At 44.6% G+C, this 21542-nt stretch overlaps 2 protein-coding genes across 3 annotated transcripts; both read left to right on the forward strand.

Annotated features, from left to right (window-relative positions):
• Positions 1-783: 783 nt before the first annotated feature.
• HMX2 (H6 family homeobox 2) lies at positions 784-3387 on the forward strand. Its single transcript, XM_022569508.2, has 2 exons — positions 784-1884; positions 2834-3387. The coding sequence occupies exons 1-2, from the start codon at positions 1617-1619 to the stop codon at positions 3385-3387; spliced, it is 822 nt and encodes a 273-aa protein (XP_022425216.1). The 5' UTR covers positions 784-1616.
• Positions 3388-7554: 4167 nt separating this feature from the next.
• BUB3 (BUB3 mitotic checkpoint protein) lies at positions 7555-20510 on the forward strand. 2 transcript variants are annotated; one of them, XM_022568517.2, is made up of 8 exons: positions 7555-7643; positions 8082-8276; positions 8912-8981; positions 10775-10926; positions 13419-13577; positions 15255-15432; positions 15677-15893; positions 16894-20510. In XM_022568517.2, the coding sequence occupies exons 2-8, from the start codon at positions 8082-8084 to the stop codon at positions 16907-16909; spliced, it is 987 nt and encodes a 328-aa protein (XP_022424225.1). In that variant the 5' UTR covers positions 7555-7643; the 3' UTR covers positions 16910-20510. The 2 variants fall into 2 exon arrangements, with proteins under 2 accessions (XP_022424225.1, XP_022424227.1); XM_022568519.2 differs by having other exon boundaries at positions 7556-7643; positions 18130-20510.
• The last annotated feature ends 1032 nt before the right edge of the window (positions 20511-21542 follow it).

Raw genomic sequence — 21542 nt, forward strand, 5'->3', positions numbered from 1 at the left:
GGGGGGTGGGGTTGCCTGAGCGCCTTGGAGCCTTGCTTCCACCTTCGGTTCTTCGACGCTTGTATAGACAGCTGTGCCCCCGAAACATTTTGCCTGCGCCGGACTGGTTCCACATCCGGTACCAGCTGATCTGGGAATGAAAAGAACAAGAGTCAGGGCTTTGAGGGGGCCGTGAGGATGAGGTAGGGAAACATGGTTAATTGAGCGCCCACCGCAAGCTGTGCTCAGAGTTGGGCACTTTGACCTCATACAGCTTCTGCGAGGTAATCGTTGCTTCTCCCCCCAATTTTAGGAATGAGGAAACCGAGGCTCAGAAAGTTTAAGTGTCCTGTCCAAGGTCACCTAGCCATTTGAATACACTAATTCTAAAACCATGTCGCTATCTTCACGTCCTTCTTTCCTTTCCTGGAGCAAAGCGCTTCTCTTTTTGCAGCAATTCCCTCACCTCCAATATTTGCCTAAAAGTGAGAGTCACTTATGGAAGAGGAGGCCGAGCTTTGGGCTGTTTACAAAGGTTTACAGAGGACTTACAATGAGCTCCTAGTGATTCTAGGCTTTCCGGTGCTTTTTCATTCCTACCTAAGGCCATCCTCGAAACAGGTGAAGGGGAGATATTAATGAGAAGTTCGTATCACCTATGAGGGCAGTGAGGCTCTGACTGGGATTTCACTTGTCCAAGTTCACGCAGCATGGAAATGAGGGTGCTGGGACTTGAACCCGAATCTCTTAAAACAAGATCTAGGGCTTCCCTCCCCCACCCCCAACGATCTTGCAGCCCCGTTGGGCCTGTGACAGGGGTGGGGTCTGTAGGCGGGGAAGGGCCCAAGTTGTCTGCTCCCAGGCCTCCCCGGTAAGCTCCCGGAAAGAGCATCAGTTCCTATGCGCACGCTCCTAAATCCCCCGGCCTCCTGCTCCATGCGCAGCGGTCTGCGGGGTGCCAGCCCTGCTGGCCTGCCCAGGCGAGAAGGAGTGAGTTTGGGGAGGGTCGTGGAACAGACTGTGAGCCCCTCTGAGGGTGCGAGGACCCGTCGCCTATGGGAGGCGTCGGGTCACTCCAGCTGAGCCCCGAACTGCCCCTACCTCTCGAGAGGGCAGAGGTCGGAGCGATCAGTGTCGCCACACAGGGTAGGAACTTGGGCTGGAATCTATTTTGCTTTCGGTCCAGGCTGGTTGGACACAGCAGATGCCCGCCCGGCTCTTTGCGCGCTCCGGGGAGCACAGGCGCTGCGTGCGGGGCCTGGGCTTTTTTGAAATTTTCCGGGGCCGCTCGGCGGCGCTGCGATTGGCCGCGTCTGAGTAACCTCTATGCAAATGAGGCCGCGCCGCCTCTGCGCCGCGGGGGACCCGGCGAGCTGGCGGGCAAGGAAGGGGCATTCGCGCCGGGGCTGGGCGGCCGCACCTAAAGCCGGGCGGGCACGGACCCCAGCGCAGCCGTCCGGTGCCCGCGTGTCCCCCGCGCGGAGGGGACGCCTCGCCAGCTTCGCCGCCCCTCCCCCTGGCTCCCCTCCCCCCTCCCCCACCCCCTCCGCCTGCCTGCCTGCCTGCCTGCACCACCTTCCACCCAGATCATCTCTAAAGGGAGTTCTTGGTTTCCTCCGATTTCTTATGAACCCAGGATGGGAAGCAAGGAAGATGCGGGCAAGGGGTGTCCGGCGGCCGGCGGCGTCTCCAGCTTCACCATTCAGTCCATCCTGGGCGGGGGCCCCTCGGAGGCGCCACGGGAGCCCGCCGGCTGGCCGGCCAGGAAGCGCAGCCTGTCCGTGTCCTCGGAGGAGGAGGAGCCGGACGACGGCTGGAAGGCACCCGCCTGCTTCTGCCCAGACCCGCACGGCCCCAAGGAGCCCGGCCCCAAGCACCACCCCCCCATCCCCTTTCCTTGCCTGGGTAAGGATCGCACGCCCCCGGGTCAGCAGCGAGCAAGCTCTAGGGGAGGGAAGCTGTGCGGGGGCTCTCGCGTCGCCCCCCCCTCGCCTGGCCAGAGCAACGGCCGCGCGGGGTCCAGCGCCGAGGGGAGGAGACGCGCGCTCTGTGCTGACTCCTCCGCCCGGCGGGCGCTCGGGAAGAAACCGGGAGCACAAATGTGGCGCGGCGCGGTTTTGGGGAAGGCTGGGTTGGAGGAAGAGTGTACCATAGTGGGTTGGGCACAGGGCCTGCCGCACGCATGGCTGTGCCCTCAATATCCCCTTTGCACATCGTATACTTTCTGCACACGAGGTCTGGAAGTCGGATCTGAGCGGTCGGTCCTTCTCTACCGCAATCACTTTCAGCGTCTTTTTCTTCTCTCTCTTCCGCTCTCTCGACCTCTGCCTCTCTCTCTCTCTCTCTCTCCCTCCTCCTCCTCCTCGGAATGATTAGCACTCCAAGATGATTGACAATGGTGCCTTTCGTAGATGGTTCCTCTTTACAACATCTGACCAAGGGGAGCCCCGCGTTAGTCCTTAGCGTGATTTCAGAACAAACGGCCTGTGAAATGATGCCACACTATAAAGCTCAGGGAACTCTTCCAGTTCAGTTGTTACAAGGCAAAATCATCTTTTAAAATGATGCTAATGTCCCCCCTCCGGATCTCCTCCCCCTCTTGCCACACGTCCTTTCACGAAGCTGGGAGCATAGAGACCCCAGACTCCAAGTACTGGATCCCTGTCCTGTTGCTTTTCAAAAGCCAGGTGCCGGGCTTTAGGTTTCAGCGAGAGGGAGAGAAGAGGATGGGGGTGGGACCAAGGAAGATGGGACCAAGACTGCAGGCGCCTGCCAACTCCCTGGTTCCGGCGAGAGCTGGGGGTCTTTGAGGTTTCCCAACTCCATGGCCTTGCTCTTTGTTCTCACTCCCCAGGTACCCCCAAGGGCAGCGGAGGCGCGGGGCCGGCGAGCTCGGAGCGCACGCCTTTCCTTTCTTCGCACCCAGACTTTAAGGAAGAGAAAGAGAGGCTCTTGCCCGCGGGCTCGCCGTCGCCGGGGCCCGAGCGGCCGCGGGAAGGCGGCGGCGCCGAGAGGCAGGCGGGCGCGGCCAAGAAGAAGACGCGCACGGTCTTCTCGCGCAGCCAGGTGTACCAGCTCGAGTCCACCTTCGACATGAAGCGCTACCTGAGCAGCTCGGAGCGCGCCTGCCTTGCCTCCAGCCTGCAGCTCACCGAGACCCAGGTCAAGACTTGGTTCCAGAACCGCCGCAACAAGTGGAAGCGGCAGCTCTCCGCGGAGCTGGAGGCGGCCAACATGGCGCACGCGTCGGCGCAGACTCTGGTGGGAATGCCGCTGGTGTTCCGGGACAGCTCGCTGCTGCGCGTGCCGGTGCCGCGCTCGCTCGCCTTCCCCGCGCCGCTCTACTACCCGGGCAGCAACCTCTCGGCCTTACCTCTCTACAACCTCTACAGCAAGCTCGACTACTGAGCGGCCCGCCGGCCCCGCGCCGGCCCCGCGCCGCCCGCCCGCTCCCCGCCAGCCTGGCGCGGGCTGCCCCCACTCCGGAGCTGGGCTGCGCGTTTCCAGAAATATTACGAGATACACCATGTGTATTCGTTAGCTCTTATTTATGGCCTCTGCCCTACTTTTTGTTTGATTGTTTCTCGTATTTATCGGCATTCCTCCAGCCAGATCATCTGCTTTCTACCCCAAACCAACCAATACGGTTTGAAAACCATGTTCGAGGGGATGTTCTACGGTGGTGGTGGGAAAGGGAGTTTCGGCCAGATCGACATTGATCGGTAGGAAAAAAAATCAGTAAAACACCAGACCAGGTACATTCTTCTCCCCCATATATACACCTGTATATATGTACACGCACACACGGCTGGCCAAGCCAGCCCTTGGGGGCTTCGAACAATGATCTCGACTCCTCTTTTCGTTTCCCTTGTCCCGAGGATGGGTAGGGGAGAAAGGGGGGGGAGATTTCAGATCTGTAAATATTTTTAAAAAGAAAAAAATAAAACATTTTAAGCATCGTTGCTAACTTTGGTGGAATTGATTGTCCGGCTACTAACGCGCAGGTGTTCTCGCTTTTCCTTGGAAGAGCTTGCAGGCGGGCGTCAGAAGAGGTCTGGCTCGAGCCCCGTGGAAGGTGGGGCGGGGGTCAGAGGTTAAAGGTTGGGACCTTGGCCCCGCCGAGGAGGCACGTGGGCTGGAGGCGCACCCCTTTCCACTAGCTGGTGCCCGTAGTCTCCGCGCGGCGGAGGCTCACCTCGGCGGGAATCCAACTCTGGAGCCCGCGCGGAGAGGTACTGGGGGGCGGCAGGCTTCACTGCCGAAGCAGTTGCCTCCCGGAACGAGCTTCTTTCCAGCCCTGGGAGCGCCTCGGAGTTGACGGCAGCAGGGCGTCGTGCGTCGTGGTCCAACCTGTGACAGGAGCCTCCTCTCCGAGGGCACAGGGCAGGTGGGGCGGCGCTGCCTGGATCAGGTATAGAGCCCGGTTTGCTCGACCCCCAGCCTGGCGCGCTCACAGTTTCCGAGCCGCTCGGTGCGGGAAAGGCAGCACTTCGGCTGAGGAGGGATGAGGCCTGAGACTAGGCAAAGAAAGCGCGGGAGGCAAAGGCTCCTCCTCACACGGTTTTGTTGTTTATAGTTTGCCTTGTGCGTGGCTAAGGGGCCGGGTCGCGGGCGAGCACGTGGCAGCGGGCACTGAATGGAACCTTGGTGCGCGGTTTGCGCGCCCACGGACCTCGGCGCCCCAGCACCTGCTGCCTCACCCAGGCTGGGCGGGCGCGGCACCGAGAGGACAGACGCGTGCCGAGTGTCATGCAAATCGCAGTCTCGCAGTGTTAGATCGCAGCCACCTGTTCCTTGTAAAACGTCAGAAAAAAAAAAAAATTGCCTGAGCTTTGAGGATGCTGATGGTTCGGTGTCACGTGGGGCGAGCTCCCGGGTCCTCCTGCCTCCAGCCCCGGGCTACTCCTTAGGCGCTGCAAAGGTGTCGGGAGTCGGCAGCGCGGAGCCCGGATCCCATCCTCTAGAAGGGGAATATTTGCGTGATAGACCTGTCTGTTTGAGCGGAGAGGCATCGAAATTATCTGCATTTTATGAAAGTATGCAGGTTATCTGTTACTCGACTATGTGACCCGCAGTGTCATGTCTTAAATGCCTGGTGTCTTGTCCATTTGTGAGGTCATATTTTTTTATGTTAGATTTCATAAAATTCAAGAACACATGTGCCAGTGGTGTTAGGTCAATTGCATTTATTTCATTTCAGCTGAGTTCAATAAATATTTACTGAGCCCTAGTACTTGCTGAAAACTATGCTAGATATTGGCTAGTCAGAGAGAGAAAACAGAACTGACACTGGATCTGTTTTTTTCTGATTTATTTGGTACGCATATTTCAATGAAGTTTTCTCTTTCCGGAAACCTGCTTTAAATTTTTCTTTCCTCTCAAGCTGCTATTTGAATATTCCATGAAGAAATAACCAAACTGCCTTCAAGGAACTACTTGTATAGGAATATTTCACCCATATCATTTTTGTCTGCACTTCAATAGATTACATTTTTTAAACAGAGATGATGGTTTTAACAGTATTGGGTCACTATATCCTTCTTGGGCTTACTTCCTTCATAGGAAGTTGTTTCCTGTAGGCAGTTAATGGCAGAGTGGTTTTTGCCCTTAAGATTTTAGGGATGATCATTTTCCAGTTTGTCATATAGTGGGTACTTCACTTTTTTTTACTAATCCAGAAATTAGTAGTCAAAGGTGATCCAACAGTGTGATTAGTTTCTAGGAATTCCTCTTTCTTATAGGTAACTAAGTACACACACACACACACACACACACACACACACGGCTTTGCATGTGGATTTGAAATGTTCAAGACTCCATTGTGGCCAGATTTCCTATCTCAAGACTATCAATTCATTTGAATAAGCAGCAAAATCATCAGCCTCCTTTCAGGCTCTAAACTGGATTTAAAAGATTGACGTTTCTTAAAACTCAAATCGAGTCCGGCTGCAACTGCCTGCCCAGAGGGACCTGAATCATACACACACTGGTTAATGAAATACGCTTAGATTTTATTAGTGGGTAATTCATGCTCAGAATCTTGAAACACTAGTAGAATTAAATAAACAACTGGGAGAGGGAACCAAATAAAATTATTTGGAGATAAAATTATTTAGCCAAAATTAGAATGGAGGCAAGGCACTGCACTTTAAAATTCTTAACCTAGCCATTAAGTTGTTGAAAGAGGAGAGAGAACCAAGTATGAGGACTGGTGAGGAGACAGGGCAAGAATCTGTCCTTTTGACAGGAATATCACCAATACACCGGGCAGAAGGGTGGTTGTTGTGTTTACTGTGTCACCATTCATAAAAAAGTGCACCTGAGTCAGCATATATGAATGCATAAGGACCAACAACACTTTTTCTCTATCAAGGTACCTTAGAAATTAAACACTTTAACCTCAGCAGTTTCCTCCCACTTCATACAAGATCATTTAATAATAAGATTTTTTTTTACAAAAGCCTGTGAAAAAGGTTATAGCATGGATTAAATTGAAAATTTTCAGTGCACTTTTGATATTCAAGAGTAACGGAGTCACAGCATTCTAGTTATAAATTAAGTATTGCTTTTCTTTCATGGAGGCCAAATTATTTCTCATTACAGGAGCAACGTTCTTGATTCTCCTATTTCTGGACGATTCTAGAAACAGAAAATCCAGCAAACCGAGCCTGCAAGTCTGGCGAGTTCTTGGGGTGGGAGGGGGTGGATGGAGAGAAGCTTGTAGGTGTCATTTTAGGGCCCTACTTGAACATATGTCTCAAAGAGGCTTTTGAGCTTTAACACACTGCAGAGTAATCATTTGTTTCTCAGTCTGTCCAACCTTCTGGACAAAGAGTTCCTCAAGAGTAAGAATCGGTCTGATTAATGCATCTTCCCGGTTTTCTCACCAGGCCTGGCATGCGCTGGGTGCTCAATAAATGTTTGCAGGAAAATGGAATGAAGAGATAAGCAGAGTATAAATAAGGATGAGTATCTTTAAGGTCAGTAGATCTTCGACAGTGGGAAATGTGAGAGCCTGGTTCATAGGTGGAAAGTCCAGGAAAATGAGAAAAAATTAGGGCAAAATATACACTTCATTTGAGCAAATAGTTTTTTCTCCATTCCAATTTTGGTCAACTTCATGGGCATATGCATGTGCAGTGGAAGGGAGACTAATTTAGCTCTATAAAAGTACTGACCAAAATAAGGTTTTTGTGTCTGAGAGACTAACTGAGATGGGGAGGGCCCCAAGAGTCAACTGGGAAGAGTATCTTTCCCGCCTACTATTCAGAGGACAGGCCAGGCGTCGGCCCCAGGGAGACTACATTTCCCAGCGTGCCGCACACGGACGGGCGAGGGCGTGAGCGCAGCCTTGGCGCGGTGCTCTTTGGGAGTTGTAGTTTTCACTCGTCCGGCACTTGCGCGGGCGCCTCAGCCTGGTGGTGAAAAGAGGCCACGTGACCGGAAAAGCCGTCATTCGCCTTTGTGCCGGAACAGGTTGCCTGGGTTGACTGACGCCCAGCGGACCAATCGGCTGCCTAGAGCGAGACGTTGGCGTTTGAAATCAGCCAATGGCAGGCATTGGCTGGAACTTCCTCTCCGCCCCTTTCGTCCGGCTTGCGAGAGCTTCGAGGGAAGCTAGGCGGCGGCGAGTAACGGCGAAGTTGCTTCAGAAGGAGCCTAAGGTAACGGGGAGAGGCGGCCGGGCGCAGTAGCGAATTCTTTGGGAACCCCTCCACCCGTCCCCCGGGCCCGGAGCTGGCGGAGCCGTCCTCTGGGAACCGGTTCCTCTTCCACAGGTTTTCTGTTATTTCAGGAGCAGGCGGGGCGGCAGGCCCGGGGGGGAGGCCGGGGTGCAGGAGCCCGCGGCGGGCCACGCTGGAGGCTGGAGTTAGGGGTGCGGTGGTGGCGACGCGGCCGGCTGGGACGCTTAGAAAGGGGCGGCGTGGGGTGGGGGGAGATGAGGCCTGACCGCGGCGGGCGCGGCGGTTCCGCGCAGGCGCAGAGGCCGTGTCGGCGGCCTTCCCTAGGCCCGGCCCCCGTGGGGCCCCCTCGCTGCCCCGCCGTCGGCGAGTCCAGCCCCCGGACCCTTGGGGACTCTTAACTGGGCGCTTGTTCAGTAGATGACCGGTTCTAACGAGTTCAAGCTGAACCAGCCACCCGAGGACGGCATCTCCTCGGTGAAGTTCAGCCCGAACACCTCCCAGTTCCTGTTGGTCTCCTCCTGGGACACGTCCGTGCGCCTTTACGATGTGCCGGCCAATTCCATGCGGCTCAAGTACCAGCACACCGGCGCCGTCCTGGACTGCGCTTTCTACGTAGGTGTCCTCCGCTTCCGCTCCTGCCCCCCTTTAATAGTCTCGGTATGGTGTTCTTGGTCAACAGTATCCGTTTTCCGTTGTTGGGCCGAGGCTTTTGTCGGTGGGGTCATTTGGATAGCTCCCCTCCCTTCCCCCAGCACTTACCTTGAGCCCCAGGTACTTTTTGTTTGTTTGTTTTGTTTTGTTTTTTTTGTGTGTGTGTGGGTTTTTTTTTTTGGCACTGGGGACTTGCAGTGTCGGTCTCCCCTTGTGTCCTTGTGTTTTCCCCTTGTGTTCTAATGGCGTAACCCTGCAAACCTTTTGGACGTAATGTGTTTGAAACTCACAACAAGACAGTAACATTTGGCTGTCTGGTTAAAAGAAAGGTGTGTTTGCGAGTACATGGGAATGCCTGTTGACTGTCAGCCAGTGGGGTGAACAGTTCTTCCTTAATTTGCTGGTGTAGTAGTTTTCTCAGCTCCTTAATTTGCTTTATTTTTGGTACTGTTTTTTTGTTTGTTTACAGTGAGTAGCTGAGCCCAGTGTACCTCTCGTCCTGAGCATAAACTGGATAGTTGGCTGTAGAAACAGGAATTTTAGAATGCTTTTTAAAGCTCTGTAAGTTTTAAATGACTTGTAACTTTATTTTGTAGGATCCAACACATGCCTGGAGTGGGGGATTAGACCATCAATTGAAAATGCATGATTTGAACACTGATCAAGGTAACATAGCCACGTTTTTACCAGTTTAGTGTTTTCTTAGTTAGTGCTTACTTGTAAATGTTTATTTATGAAGAGTAGTTCCTGAATTGCTTAGTTCCTAAGTTGCTTAGATACAAGTAAAAATGGCTTGAATTTAGGACTTTTTCGTTTAAATGATAACCATTAAATTACAATCACAAAATATTAGGCATGTATTTTATCAGTGAAACTCATGATCTCCATCCACAGTGTTTACATGAAGTGGCACTTAAGTATTTGCCCTTTCCCTTGCCCTCAGAAGGGGACTGGGTCCCGCAGTGGACTACCTTTCAGTAGGATTTTTCCAGGACAGTGCTGATGTTTCAGCGTTCTCTTTTCAGAAGCTAATTTAGTTTAGACTGAAGGAAGATAGGTTTTAAAAAATTTAACATTATAGAATAGCCAACCCTGTCCAGATACCATGTTAACCCCGCTTGTATAATTGTTTAGCATAGAATATGCTTCAGTTGCGTTTATTGAATGAAGAACAAGATGACACATTTTCTTTTAATTTCTAAGAGATATGAAATAACTTACCCACATTTTTGTGGTGACTTTGGAGCAGAGTAGAGATTGGAATGGAACCCGAATACACAGAGCTCTCTAGTGGAGTTTTTTTTTTTTTTTTTGGTATATGCGTACGTTAGACATAGATGTACTTGAAGGACATGGCAAGGCATAGAGATACGACTAACGAGGACGAGTTGGACAGTGGGATGGCTAGAGGATGGGCACTGTATCTTATCAAAAAAAAAAAAAAGGATCCAGTCAGAAGAGGCTTTTGCATGAAAGCCGTTTTGTCATGTAACTTACAACTGCAGGTGTTTGGTTTTGTTTGCTAGCAGCTTATTCTAGATAGGAAGTTAGCTTGCAGGTTTAGGTTCTATTTGTTTGAAAACTCAGGAGAAAAAAAGCACTGAAAAGGAAACAAAAGTTTTTGAAGTTATAGGCCATAATTAAGGGAATTAGCTGTTTATTCTCAGAAGATCATTGCTGAACTTCACGAGATACCATTTAAACAAGAAAAAAAAGTATGTATTTAAACAGGTAGTTTTCCTCTTTGAGGATCAGGGCCACATATTGTTTGTTCTTTGTTGTGTCCTTAGCATGTGGTATAGATTCTGGCACATAGTAGACATTTAGTAGATGTTAGTTGAATGAATGAATCAGATAGGGTGAAGAGTTGAAACTGAGAGGAAAGATATTGTGTATTAGAAATTTGACCCACCATGAAAACCAAGTGGGTTAATCTTAAGACTCCCTGCCTTCCTCATCCCCAGCTCTCAGATAATCCTGTTACCACTTAAATAAGTTTCTTTGAAACATCAGCTTAACTCGGTAAGTTTTATCCAGATCCATTTGACCAGAGTTCTCCACTCATTGGTTCATTTCATCAGGTATTTCTTGAGCACCTATGTGTATAAGAACCTGTACTAGATACTCAGAACTATAGAGTTAAACAAGGTTCCTGATTTGAAGGAACCTAGAATCAAGTGAGGAAAATAACAAATATGCCACCATTTTAATGTAATCTGAAACTGAAGTCAGCCTTTGGTATTACCATGCCAGTGAATCAAGCTATGCACTGTCAGGTGAACAGAGATGAAAGGATGACTTTTCGTAGTCGCGGAGAAATTTTTCTGTGTGTAGTAGTTCTATTGAGTGGGTGGAAGCGGATTTGTTACAGTGCGATGAATGTTTCCTTCTATTGTTCACTTGAGGAATCTTTGTTTAGTAAAGCTAGGTGTGGTTTGTTGGTTTGTTTTTTCCTACAGAAAATCTTGTTGGAACCCATGATGCCCCTATCAGATGTGTTGAATATTGTCCAGAAGTGAATGTGATGGTTACTGGGAGTTGGGATCAGACAGTTAAATTGTGGGATCCCAGAACCCCTTGTAATGCTGGGACCTTCTCTCAGCCTGAAAAGGTAGGCTCTTTATATTCGTAACAGGAATTATGGTCCTTGGGGTGGTTTGACTTGATAAATGTTTGATGAATACGATGTTCAATTGAGGTTAAGAGTTGATGAGTCTGTTTTACAAACTCAGCTAAATATGTGAAGGAAAACTAATTTTGGTCAACATTTTCTGTCAGTTGTCGTGTTTGTACTGGATAGCACTAGTCCTAAACCCACTTCTGTGTATTAACGCTTTCAGTCCTAGGGCTGAGAAGCAACTTTTCAGAGAAGTCATTTAGCAAAGACTGTTCCATTGCCTTCATTTGGGTCTGACAGCCCCAAACCAGGAAGTGGGATGGAGCATCACTCATTTTCACTTATGACCTGAGGTTTCTCTTGCGTTGACTAAGAAGGTGAAATGGGTTATCATTTGAAGTTTAGTGAAAAAGATGTCCTATATTCCCTGGCTTTTACCATTTATTTATTTTTAATACTAACAGATGTAGTTTGAAGGCTGTAGTGAAGGAAGCTTCTTAAAACTGAAACTTTGTGTATTATTGTAACCTTTTGATCTGTACAGTGGAAGTGTAATTGAGCATTCTTGCTGTATCCTTTATCAGACTTTATCAGGTGGTAGTTAATTTTAAAGATTGATTGTTTTAGCAATTTAAAGGTATCCTTCACTTGAGTCTGTTTCCTCAATGTAAATATGCTATTCAGTTCCTGTTAGCTGTCATTATATACTGTAGTGCATCCAAAGAGCCATTATTTGTGTCACATCACATTCGAATCTACTCCTGGCAAGACCTTTGTTCAGAATAAAATAATTGCATTGTTTCTAGTTTTGATTTATGGTTGTATGTAACGTGTCAAGAGCTGTGATAAATTGCTGACAGAATATCATATAATGGACAGCCACACTGAATCAAGCTGCTTATTGGTTCAGCAAGGTTCATTATGTCACTTTTTTTAATACTGTTTTTGATAAATGTATATACCTAGTCAGTAGCATGACAGTGTTTTTACTTGATTTATGATTCGTGGGGATAGAAAGCACTTATAGAAGCTTGTGTGTCACCTGTATAGTAAAGATTTAAGATAAAATTCCCATTCTGATTGTACTGTTATCAACTGATCTCTTTCTGTGTTTCTTAAAATTTGGTGTTTCATATATCTTAGGTTAATTTCTGTTCTTCTGCAAACATGTTTTCTGAATAAACAGCGGTAAATCTTAATATGTCTCTTATTGAAATACACTTGTGTTAAATCTACTGTTTTGAATCTTCTAAATTTCTTGTTTTTCCCTTGGTCAAATTAGCTGTTGAATTTAAAGGCCAGATTGTAGAGACTGTCCGCTCGTTACATTGTGAAACCCAATTTGTTTTTTTCCTCTGGGCTGGTGGTATGTGGTTAACGTATTAGTGATTACTAACCATAACGTTTAATTACTGAATGTTAAAGAGATATCTTACCATGTCATGAGGCCTCTTCATTTTTTATAGTGATTTTTCAGGTTTTAAAATATTAGATGAGTTGCTTATTAATTGAAAGTAATGATCAGGGCATAGTTATATACCTGAAGTCTAGACTTTAAAAAAATGGTTTAACCTGATCAGGAACATACGTTTTGCCACCATTTTCATGAATTTGCTATCTCTATTTAGTCCCCAGATAACATATTTGAAAAGAAGTAACTTTAAGTGCTTATTGGCAGGAAATTTTGTGATTTGTTTTAAAGGAATGTTTTTGTGGAAGTTGTTTTGATATTGAAGAAAAGGAATTTTGAGGGGAAAAAAATAGATGCTTTTAGGGAATAAAATGCTTTTTAAATTTTCCCTGAAGATAACTCTGTCCTGAGTGTTCAGTATGACGTCAGGGTATAAGAATTTGCCTTGTCATATGCCAGACCACTATCCTTGTCTTTTAATTTTGAGTTCGTATGCCACTGAAAGCAACTAAGAAGCTAATTAATGATAGCTCTCTCACTCTTCCTGGGAAGGCCTATTTATTCAGTGTGACAGCTGGTAGAGTCAAGATTTTTAGAGTTACAACATGAAATATCCTTCCAAAAGGTGGTCATAGAAAAATAACTTGGAAAATGATTGTTTTATGAAAAGCCAGAAGCCCATTGAAAGCTATCTTGGGTTTTTATGGCTTTATTATCTCCTTTTTGAGTATTTTCTACAATTTTATATTGTCACTGAATGAAACAAGAGGGCTGTAAAAACTGTTTAATAATTTAACTTGTTTTAGTAACGAAGAGAATTGTTTCAGAGATGCTTTCGGAGAGTTAATTAGAATGTGCATTATGTGATACTTGGTTAAGTATTAAGAATATCTTGTGTTTATTATTTTGTGCCAATTGGATTGTGTAACTGTAGCATTTAAAATTTCGTACCTGTGTTTGTGAACCCGATCAGTAACTTTTTTATGGTTTTGTGATTAGTGGACTTCATCTTGGTGCGAAATGCCATTTGCAGGCAAGCAGATGATTTTCAGCAAGTTTTGGTCTTTCTTGAAAGGTATATACGCTCTCAGTGTCTGGAGACCGGCTGATTGTGGGCACCGCAGGCCGCAGAGTGTTGGTGTGGGACTTACGGAACATGGGCTACGTGCAGCAGCGCCGGGAGTCCAGCCTCAAGTACCAGACTCGCTGCATACGAGCATTTCCAAACAAGCAGGTACTGACCTCTCCTCCCTGTGCCCGGGGAATTTGAAAATAAGAGGACCTTATATGATAATGATTTGGTCACTGCCTTTTAAAGCTTTGCTTTTTTTTTTGAGTAGTGATTTAGAATTCGTTGTAAATTTTTGACAGCCTTTTGTTAAAAGGTGGTATGTTAACTCAATTTTAGAGAAAGCTTTGATGTTCAGAGAGGATAAGTAATCTGCCAGTGGCTAGAGTAGAGGTTTTCAGATTCCTTGGTGATGCTAGTCCAGGATGCTTGACAGGTATACAGTAATCAGAGAGAGTTTTGCAGGTATTTTAATTTACAAAACAGTGAATTCAAATTTAAATCTGGAAATTTAGGATTATGGAATTTGCTGTTCTCTCTCTCTTTTTCTTTTTCTTTTTTTTTTTTTGCACCTCTTTTTACCCTAATGCTAATAGAGTTTATTCAGTCTGCTAGCAGACCTGGAGTTTTCTTTTCTAAAAGAATGCCATTGAGGGTAGAGAGGCGTTGTCCCTCGTATAATGACGAACAGGGTAGGTCACCCTTCCCATCATCATTACTAGATGAGGTGACACTATTAATCTGCCCTTTCGTCCCCAAATCCTTAAAGTTCAAAGGGAAGTTGGTGGTGGGGTCAGCTGCTGTAGGAATTTTACAAGAGGAAAAGTCATTAAAAACAGTGGGTGTCTTTGGAATCTAATGGCTATCCTTAGTGCTTATCAGAAGGCTAGTACCTCAAATGGTGATCACAGTTCTTCTTCTCAGGATATTGTAAATTTTCATTGAAGATAAGGAATTGCAGTTATGTGAAACTTCAGAGATTTGAGTGCATGATTAAAATATGCTTGCATTTATGAATGTTATTATGTTTTCTATCTAAAATTTTCCGTCAGAGTTTATTTCTAGTTTATACGGAAGTTTAAAAGTAACATTTTACTGATTTTTTTTTCCTCCATAAGTAGTTTTTTAGGAGTAAATCTTTTTCATACCTTGAAGAATTAAAAATATAGATTTCATATTTATCTTCATTTCTTACTTTCTTTGACATACTATTTCGAGGCAAAGTGAGGAAAGGTTTGAAATTATAAGCCACTTTTGAACATCACTGAAAATCTGTGTGGTTTGTGTGTACACTTGACTTGGTGTAGTTAAATGCGAGAGGCAGGATGACCAAGATGGAAGGCTGGTTTTCCACTTGGTTTGGATTATTGGTACCCTCAGTGAAGGAGACACAATTCTCTTAGAGTTGTTAGAGGTGAGGAGGCGTAGAGCAAAGAAAAACATATTCCAGCTGATGGAATGAATTCTAGTCCCCTTCTGGACAGGACAACAAATAAATGATACTGAAACATTTTAAAATTCCTGTTGAGGTTTGACAGAATAACTCAACATTTTTGATTGCAGTGTGCAGGGTACTGGTAGAATGAAGAAGGCAAGTGATGGTGGCCTTTTATTTACTTGTAATAAAACAGATATAAGTGTTCTTAAACTTTGGAGTGATCTTAACTATGTTAGTACAGCTTAAACACGTGGTTAAAACCTGGCCGTATTCTCTTTTCATTTTAAAAATAATCATCTTTCTTTACTGTGGGCTGAATTTTGGAATTGGGTTGAGTTTGGGAATCCAGGCCTAGTTTTGGAAGCTGGATTCACCATTTTTGTCCTCTGATTTCCTCTTGTCAGGGTTATGTATTAAGCTCTATTGAAGGCCGAGTGGCAGTTGAGTACTTGGACCCAAGCCCTGAGGTACAGAAGAAGAAGTATGCCTTCAAGTGTCACAGACTGAAAGAAAATAACATTGAGCAAATTTACCCAGTCAACGCCATTTCGTTTCACAACATCCACAATACCTTTGCCACAGGTATGCTAACCTGTATCTAGTTGTTAAGATAACATCATTTTGCTATTAATTGAACAGTGCACGTTTGTACTTGGGCAGAGTTTTAAAAAATTGTGCTTGCTTTTTATGATATTTAAAGGGAAGAAAAGCTGGTATAATACTCCCTGGGGAAAATGTAACTTCTGTGACCTTAAAAATGGTTAAAATAATGGTTATTTTTGTATCTGCTTTTAAGGACTGTTGTAACTCTTGAAATTACTTGCAGGTGGTTCTGATGGATTTGTAAATATTTGGGATCCATTTAACAAAAAGCGGCTGTGCCAGTTCCATCGGTACCCCACCAGCATTGCGTCACTCGCCTTCAGTAATGATGGGACTACACTTGCAATAGCATCATCGTATATGTATGAAATGGATGACACGGAACATCCCGAAGATGGTATCTTCATTCGCCAAGTGACAGATGCAGAAACAAAACCCAAGTGAGTATGCTTCACCTGTATTTGAGCCTTTTCTTGCATTCAACCCAGGATTTATTAATTTTTCTAAATTCATGAATAGCATTGTTGATGCCTGCTCGATATTACAGCTGACTCTAGGGTTGGAGTTGATTTTATCTTGTTCTCCCAAGCTTTCAATATCCGTAGGTTGATAGACGTCTGATGGATAAAATTGTGCCTAGTTGTTTTGTAGAGAAGAATGTCAAACTCTCATTCTTCTTGAATAGGCACTATTATTTGAATCTCTGGAGTTATTACTAGCTCATTGCTTCAAAATTAAGTTGAGGAATTCAAGAATAATTTATTTTAGCAAATTCTATTTAAGATATTTAAGAATTTGAACTACCAAAAATCTTCCCTCTCCACAGAGGTTGTTTCTTTAATATTTACACAAAATGAATGACCTTCAGGTCTTACTGGAAATTCAGAGTAATATGGCCTTGCCTGCGATAGCAGATTTCCTTAGTTTCGAAATTTTCATAGATGTCTTTGGCTCTTGGTTGTAACTGCTGACAGAGAGGAACCATTTCCATTTTTTGGTACCTAGGGCAAAGCTTTTTACTTAATTACCTGCACCAGGCTTCCAGGCTTTAGGGACACCTGATACTTAGGCACTTGTTTAACCATGAAATACCAACCCCCAAGAGTCTTTGTCCTGTTCCTTGGCCCTGTCTACTCAGGCCCTGGAAGGAAGTCCTCAGTAAATATTTATGGAATAACTGACTTTTCAGGATTTCTGTACCTCTCTGAGTTAGAATGGTATAGAGTCCCCTTGCTAAATTGGTTGAATCCCTGAGAAGGGGGCAGAGTATTAAATACTCAATATCATGTGTGTTTTTACAGGTTTGACTTTAGAACAGACTTAGCATGTGAAGCCTGTTGGATAAAGGGCTGTGTTTGCATTTAATCTCTCACTTTTGTATCTCTTGTCCTGGCTGGCCATTTTGATCTCATGCTGTTCTTTTTTCTTTTGAACTTGTAGGTCACCATGTACTTGACAAGATTTCATTTACTTAAGTGCCATGTTGATGATAATAAAACAATTCGTACTCCCCAATGGTGGATTTATTACTTTTAACAAAGAAACCAGGGAAAAATTTTAATTTTAATATTATAAGAACCTGAAAATATTGGAAAAGAGGTTTTTATTGCTTTTTTTAAAACAAACACTTTCTTTAGTGCATGAGATGGTTTGATGGTTTGCTGCATTTAAAGGTATTCGGACAAACAGAATTTGAGGGCAGCGACAGCACTTTTGAGAATCAGTTTTGACCTTGATGGTGTTTGTTTCTATTGTGGAAATAAATGTTTGTGAATAAATGTAGGTAGTAAAACCCCCTTTGCATTCTTTGTGGACCTTAAATGGTAGAGAAAAAGGCTCTTGAGCCGTTTGTTTCTCTTGCTGGTTATAGTTGCTAATTCTAAAGCTGCTTCAGACTGCCTCATGAGGAGGTTAATCTACAATTAAACAATATTTCCTCTCGGCCGTCCATTATTTTCTGAAGCAGATGGGTCATCATTTCCTGGGCTGTGAAACAAAGCGAGGTTAAGGTTAGACTCTGGGGAATCAGCTCGTTTTCAATCTTATTAGGGTGCAGAAGGAAAACTAATAAGAAAACCTCCTAACATCATTTTGTGACTGTAAACAATTATTTATTAGCAAACAATTGATCCCAGAAGAGCAAATTGTTTGAGTCAGTAATGAGCTGAGAAAAGACAGAGCATATCTGTGTATTTGGAAAAATAATTGTAACGTAATTGCAGTACATTTAGACAGGCATCTATTTGGACCTGTTTCTATCTCTAAATGAATTTTTGGAAACATTAATGAGGTTTACATATTTCTCTGACATTTATATAGTTCTCATGTCCATTTCAGTTACCCAGCCACTGGTGATTAAGGTTAAAAAGAAAAAAATTATAGTGAGAATGAGATTCATTTCAATATAATGCCCTGAAGCAGAACATGAACTTAGCTTGGCCTATTCTGGGTAGTACCAAATAGTATTTTTGTTGTCACACTTTTTGTTTTTTATTTATATTATTTGCAAATGTATGTTTCTGAATGGTACTTGGACCTTTACTGAAATTTATTTTATCCATGATGTATTTAAAAAAAAATCTTCTGATACAGAGAAAGGTCTTATTTGTAAGTATTTCAGTGAAAACTTAGTGTAAGTCTGAACCCATCTTTTGAAATGTATTTTCTTCATTGCAGGTCCACCTAATCATCTCGTGAAAGTGGTTTCTCTATGGAAAGCTTTGTTTTGCTTCCTACAGTTACATGCTTATCCCCTAAGGGATGTGTTATAGTCATTGTGGACGCGTTATTTAGTATGTGGATTTCTCTGTTTTCTGTCTTGCAAAAAACTTGTCTGTGTGCCCTTTCATACTGACTGTGTGTAGGATGAGGAGTCTTTGTGTCCTTTTGCAGTAGTCTGAAGAATTGTTTTCCCCCAGCAAGCCCAGTTGCTGTGTATGAGCAGCTTGAGCTCTTTTTGTAAAATAACCTAAACCTGTTAATTCCATGCTGTCTAATAAATCAGAGATTCAGAACCCTTAAATGTTGGATGTTTTTAAATGTTGGTAATTAATGTAATTTACTTTATAAAAAGGCTTCTGTAAAGCAAAACTCCCTTCATCGAGGGCCTGGTGGGGATGACATTGTACCTTTAGGTCCACACTGCCTCATTTAATTATGTCTATTCTGATGTACTTTGGGGATTCAGTCTTGGATAAAGTGATCTGTTGGAGTTCTGCCATTTCCCTCATGCCCTCTCGCTGGATCAGCAGGGCCCTTGAGCCAACTGTGCAGCTTCACGGGACGGGCACAGACTGCATGGCAGCTGCCGGGCGCCTTTTGGCATGACTCTCTCCCGGTAGCTGGTGCGGCCGGGCTCCTGCAGCTCGCCCAGCCCGGTGCTGATGCAGCCAGCAGGCGCACTTGCAGCCAAGTGACAGACCCGTCTGTACTTATCCATCAAATGCTAAATCAAAGTGAAGCCCCTGGGATGGTAAATAATGTAATAGCCAGACACTAACTGATGGTATTGGTTCTTTAGTGTGATTATGTGCTTTTTAAAGTCATAACCACTTGGTTGAGGACAGAGCATAAATTTAAAACATTGTTTAGCTGAAAGAGAATTAATATAGTATTGTAAAAGGTGACTAAATTAAAGCAATGTGGGGGACCTGGTTTTGAGGGCATGCCGTGGCAGAACTTTTTTTGTCTTTCTATCACGATGTCTTCTTGTCTCTTGAAACCAATGTATCTCACCTTAAAGGTGTCTGCTGCCTCTTCTGTGGACCTCTTCACCAGCTCTTCTTCACAGTTGGCCTGTTTATGATTATTGCCACCTTGCCCCTCAAATGACCCAGGTGTAACACCTTAGCATTTTCGTTGGTTTCCCTTACCCAGATTCTCTTCTCTGTTTTTCAGTGTCTCTTCTGTTTACCTTTCTTTTCTTTCTACTGCTACTATCCCACCACCTTAAAGGGCCCCCTCTGCTCATCTAGCGGAATGCAGCAGCCTCCAGTCTGGGCCCTAAATGCTCTGTCTTCTAGAGCAGTGACTTTCAAACCTTTCGGTTGTGACCCAAGTAAGAAATACATTTAAACCACAGTCCAGAACACACAGAGGTCAGTACAGTATGTATAGTGGTGACAGTTGTGTAAAGCATCACTTGCCCTTTGTACATGTGATACATCAGTTCCCTTCCTTCCTTCCTTCCTTTTTAGGAAATTCTCGTTATGGCCCCCTGAATGGATTTTATAACAAATGCCTTACCACCTCTAATTTGAAAAACAGCTCTATACCACACAAAACTTTTAAAACTCTTGCTCTTTTTTATCATGCTGTGCTTGAGACCCTCCAGTGCCCCCGTTCCCCTTCATTCACTTTGTAAGACTCTATGCTTCCAAGGCCTGCAGATCACCAGGAAGGGACTGCGCACTGTCAAGGTACTCTTAGAAGAATGGGGGTGGAGGTGTCCTTCACTGGGAATTCTGACAGGTAGGTCGGAATGTTCTGGTGGCTGCAATACCTGGTCTGAGTTCCACCGTGTAAAAACTTAAAGGTATGTTAGTTGTGGGGGGAACTCCTTTGTTCCGTATGAGACAGCCTGAATCTTGGAGTCTAGCCTTTGAACCTGGCTTTGAATCCCAACTTTGCTGTTTAATTCATTGCGTCACTGGCCAAGTTAATTTCTGAGTAGCAGTTTCCTCATCTGTGAAATGAAAGTAATCCCTAACTCGTGGAGTTATAAATGAATATGTAAATTGTTGACTAGGGCATGCCTGACACAGTCATCGCTTTCTTAGGATGAAAAAATATTCAATCCATTGCTCTCAGTTATCAGCTGTCTTTTCAGGTTCTTTTCTTTTCCATAAATTAATGTTCTTAGATATCTGTGGGATTCCAGGTTCTTAAATTTGTCAGTATATTCATCTTTTTAAAAACATGTATCAGCTGTTTTAAACATTCAGAAAAACTCAGAATCACATCTATAAACCCACCATCCAGATGTTAAAATGTTAATATTTTGTCATATTTACTTCCCTTTGTTTTAAAATAAAACACTGCATGTGTTTGAAGCCTCATTTGTACCCCGTCTCACCACATTTCCACTTTCCATTCTTCAGTATTGTACTCACTTACGCCTTTATGCTCGTGAAGTATCCATATACAGGCAGACCTGGGAGGTGTTGTTGGTTCGGTACACACCGCCGCGATGAAGCGAGTATTACAGCAGTGAAGGACGCACACAAGGTGTCTGGTGTCGCAGTGAATATAAAATTTATGTTTAGATTGTAGTCTGTTAAGTGTGCAATGTCTAAAAATACGATGTACATACCTTAATTACTTTATTGCTGAAAAATGCTAGCCGTCATTTGAGCCTTCAGTGAGCTGTAATCTTTTTGCAAGAGTATTATCAAAGATCACTGATTATAGATCACCATAACAAACATAGTAATAATGAAAAAGTTTGGAATATTGTGAGAATTACCAAAATGTGACACAGACATGAAGTAAGCAACTGCTGTTGGAAAAATGGCACAGATAGGGTTGCCACAAAACTTCAAATTGTAAAAGAAAAAAACCGCAACATCTGCCAAGTACAATAAAGTGAAGCGTGGAAAAACGAGGTCTGCCTGTATATGTTTAAAAAAATTTGCATAAATGGTATACTGTTTTCTATTCTGGAATGAACCGACCCCTATTTGACATCGGGTGTTGTTAATAAGATGTAGAAGGAAAGGGTTTTTTTTTTTTTAGGCTATGATGTGGGCTGCATGCAGGATCATAGTTCCTTGACCAGGGATCAAACCCGTGCCCCCTGCAGTGGAAGTGTGGAGTCTTAACCACTGGACTGTCAGGAAAGTCCCCCTGAGTGCCCCCCTTTCTTGAACTGTGAGATCAGTCACTATGACAAAAGGAATACCAGTTCTCTGATGTGTTGGGTCTTCAAGGGTGAAAACTGCCTAATCTAACAGTGGTTGTTCTTTCCCCAAGAAAATAGATGAGTGTGTTAATAGTACCCAGTAGGTTAGGTGTATTAAAAATAAAACACCCTTGTTGCCATCCAGGAAGGAAACCATAGCTCTAGTTTCATGGTTCTTCTCTCCTGTGAC

Source organism: Delphinapterus leucas, chromosome 16, assembly GCF_059928025.1.
Source record: "Delphinapterus leucas isolate spDelLeu-1000000601 "Yukka" chromosome 16, BTC_Dleu_Yukka2, whole genome shotgun sequence".
Taxonomy (NCBI): Eukaryota; Metazoa; Chordata; class Mammalia; order Artiodactyla; family Monodontidae; genus Delphinapterus; species Delphinapterus leucas.